At 44.2% G+C, this 3,107-nt stretch overlaps 1 protein-coding gene across 1 annotated transcript; it reads left to right on the forward strand.

Annotated features, from left to right (window-relative positions):
* The first annotated feature begins 1,617 nt into the window (after nt 1–1,617).
* Had2 (beta Hydroxy acid dehydrogenase 2) lies at nt 1,618–2,893 on the forward strand. Its single transcript, XM_064680539.1, has 2 exons — nt 1,618–2,043; nt 2,234–2,893. Exons 1-2 carry the CDS (start codon nt 1,633–1,635, stop codon nt 2,768–2,770), a joined length of 948 nt encoding a protein of 315 aa, XP_064536609.1. The 5' UTR covers nt 1,618–1,632; the 3' UTR covers nt 2,771–2,893.
* The last annotated feature ends 214 nt before the right edge of the window (nt 2,894–3,107 follow it).

A 3,107-nucleotide genomic window follows, 5' to 3' on the forward strand; every position in this document is an offset into this window, starting at 1 on the left:
AATCATTTGCCAAATATTCAAAAATTGAGCTCTCGAGTTGCACTTTGATTTCTGCTTACAGACAGAGAGATAGAGAGAGAGAGAGAGAGGAAGAAACCTTTGGTAAGTTAATATACGCAAATTGTTCTCAGCTTTGGGTGCATTGAGCTCTGCTTGTTGTGTCCTGGCCAGGGATATAAGCAAATTGTAAGCGTTTCGTATTGATTTCCATTTTATTAACAATCATTTAAATGCAATGAACTGAAATACAATGCTCAACGCTTGAAGTGAGTATTTTTTGTATACATTTCTCTTTTTTATTTCCCTTACTTTTTTTACTTGTATTTATTCATTGTGTTGTGCTTGGCGTAGTTGGCATTTCATGGCTGATTTAACCTGGTCTGAAGCGCCTAACAGCGTCACCGTTATGCCAGTTATTGCTCCAGTCAATGTTGTTGTTGTTGTTGCTGTGGTTGTAGCTGCTGCTGTTCGTTTTTCATATGTCAGTGGCGTAAATGAAAACGCAAACGGGGCGTATGATTAATGTGGTTTACATATGAAAACGACTGGCAACGCCATGAACCAAACTGTGGCAACGTATGTCTCTGTCTCTGCTTCTGTCTCTTATGCTCCTGTTGCTGTTTTTGTTATTGTTGTTGCTGGCGGCAGTGCTTATTCAATAATTTATAGCTGCCAGCCGCAGCCACTTACAATGTCAGAAAAATATGCGCGAAATATGCATAAAAGTATAACATGCAGACTTTGCTGTTATTGCCACACAAAAAAAGAAGAAAAGAAAATAAAAAAAAATCTCAACCCCAAACACTCAACTAACAATCCGAAACATGAGTATTACGTGCCCTTTCATATGGCTCCCAATTGAAAAGCTATTTATAACTGCATGCCATTCAATAGATAATACTTTAATATGAACATGTCGGCTTACAATGTGTGCCCTTATTGGCTGTCAAGCTATATAAATTAATTTAAATTGTTTTGCCAACGCGCACTAATACTATAAACTTGAACACAGCATATACAGAAAACAATTGATAGTACTGAATCATAAGCTGATAAGCCTTAAAAGTTGTTTAGTTTAGTATTGGAATACAAAAACAAATATTAAACCAATGCTGATAATAAGTAGTGCATACTCTTTAACTGGAGTATTATACGAATTTCTGAAGTAAATAAAAAATAAATAAAATATAAATTATCCATAATATATCTAAGCTGGAAAACGAGAAGTAGCAAGTAAGTATGACTTGATTTAATAGGGTTCCAGCTGGAGTGAAAATCCAGCATTTATAATAAAAATAACATTAAATTTAAATATAACTCTTCCTTTATTTACTAAACTTGTATTCAACAACATAGAATATTTTTGGCGGATAATGTCGCAAATGCACAATATTGTATGCATATTTCTCTGACTGTCGATTTCATTTAAATTTTTTCCTCCACTTTGCATTACAGAGTGATAAACAGAATCCGCATGCCCCAAAACCAAAACCAAAGCACAAAAATCAACAAGTCATTATCATTAATGGCATTTTAATTATGTGTATGCGGCTTGAACTCGAACTCGAAGCGATAAATCTTGAGCTCAACCCGTCGCTGAGTCTGGCCTCTGGCGTCTGGCGACAGTACAAAATGAGTGGCCAGAAGATCGGCATCGTGGGCAGCGGCCTAATTGGGCGTGCCTGGGCATTGCTTTTCGCATCGGCCGGCTATCGTGTGCAGCTCTTTGACATCTTGGAGTCGCAGGTGACCACAGCTCTAGCAGAGCTGCGCAAGGAGTTGCAGCAATTGGAGTCAAAGGGCAGACTGCGCGGAGAGCTGTCGGCCGAGCGGCAATACGCGCTCATCACTGGCTGCACACAGCTGCAGCAGCTGGTGCAGGATGCTCTGCACATACAGGAATGCGTGCCGGAGCAGCTGGAGCTGAAGTGTTCGCTCTATGCCCAATTGGATGAGCTGCTGGAGCCTCAAACCGTGGTGGCCAGCTCGACGAGCACATTTATGCCTTCGCTCTACACCGAACCGCTAAAACGACGCTCTCAGGTTAGATAATCCATCTCCATCTCCATCTTCTTCTCTATCTCTAAGTAAATCTTCTTCTCTATCTCTATCTCTCTCTCTAAATCTATTTCTATCTGTCGTTCTACTACTCTCTCCTTGCCCCCTCCATATTTACTATGCTGACAGTCTGACTTCTTTCCTCTCATCGTTCTCTCTCTCTCTCTCTTTACAGATGCTTGTGGCGCATCCACTTAATCCACCTTACTTTATACCCCTCGTAGAACTGGTGCCAGCACCCTGGACCAACGCGGAGGCTGTGGAGCGCACACGTACGCTGATGCTGGCGCTGGGTCAGCGTCCAGTGGTGCTGAAACGTGAGATTCAGGGCTTTGCCACGAATCGGATACAGTACGCCATACTGAATGAGGTGTGGCGCCTGGTGGCAGCGGGCATCATCAGTGTGGCAGATGCGGATCGCGTGCTGAGCGATGGCCTGGGCATGCGCTATGCACTGATGGGTTCATTGGAGACGGCACATCTGAATGCGCCCGGCGGCGTGTCGGACTATTTTCAGCGCTTTGGTGGCGAGATTGCCGCTGTGAGCGCCACCTACGGACCGACACCGAATGTGTGCGCCGAGGGCGAGACGCTGGCCGAGATAGCGCGCCAGTGCGAACAGCTTGTGCCGCTGGAGGCGTTGGGGCAGCGGCGTGCGGCGCGGGATGAGTTCCTAACGCGCCTATCGGAGCTGAAGCGGCAGTTGCCATAAAATATATTGCACTACTGTATTTCCATTTGTGTTGATTAAAGCAGTGCGCGCTCTGTGAATGGAAGCTGTCGAGGCAGACACCCACCCACCCATTCATTGAGCTCCTCATTGCGTAATTGCAGAGTCCGCTTTCAATTCATTTGCAGCTAGCCGTGTGCATTAATGAAATTAATTTTTGTGGCAACCGGAAACGCTGGCAGCCATTGCCACAGCGCATTGAAGTACAACGTGTCACATTTCCGTTTTGGCTTTGCCTCTTACTTTGACCAGGTTCACATCTGCTGTGTAGTCGCTTTTTCTTTTCCTTTTCCATTTCCATTTCCAGTTTCGACACTTG

This window comes from Drosophila montana, unplaced genomic scaffold (assembly GCF_035044405.1).
Source record: "Drosophila montana isolate Dmon_TW-CO22-7 unplaced genomic scaffold, ASM3504440v1 contig_2127_1, whole genome shotgun sequence".
In the NCBI taxonomy this organism is placed as follows: Eukaryota; Metazoa; Arthropoda; class Insecta; order Diptera; family Drosophilidae; genus Drosophila; species Drosophila montana.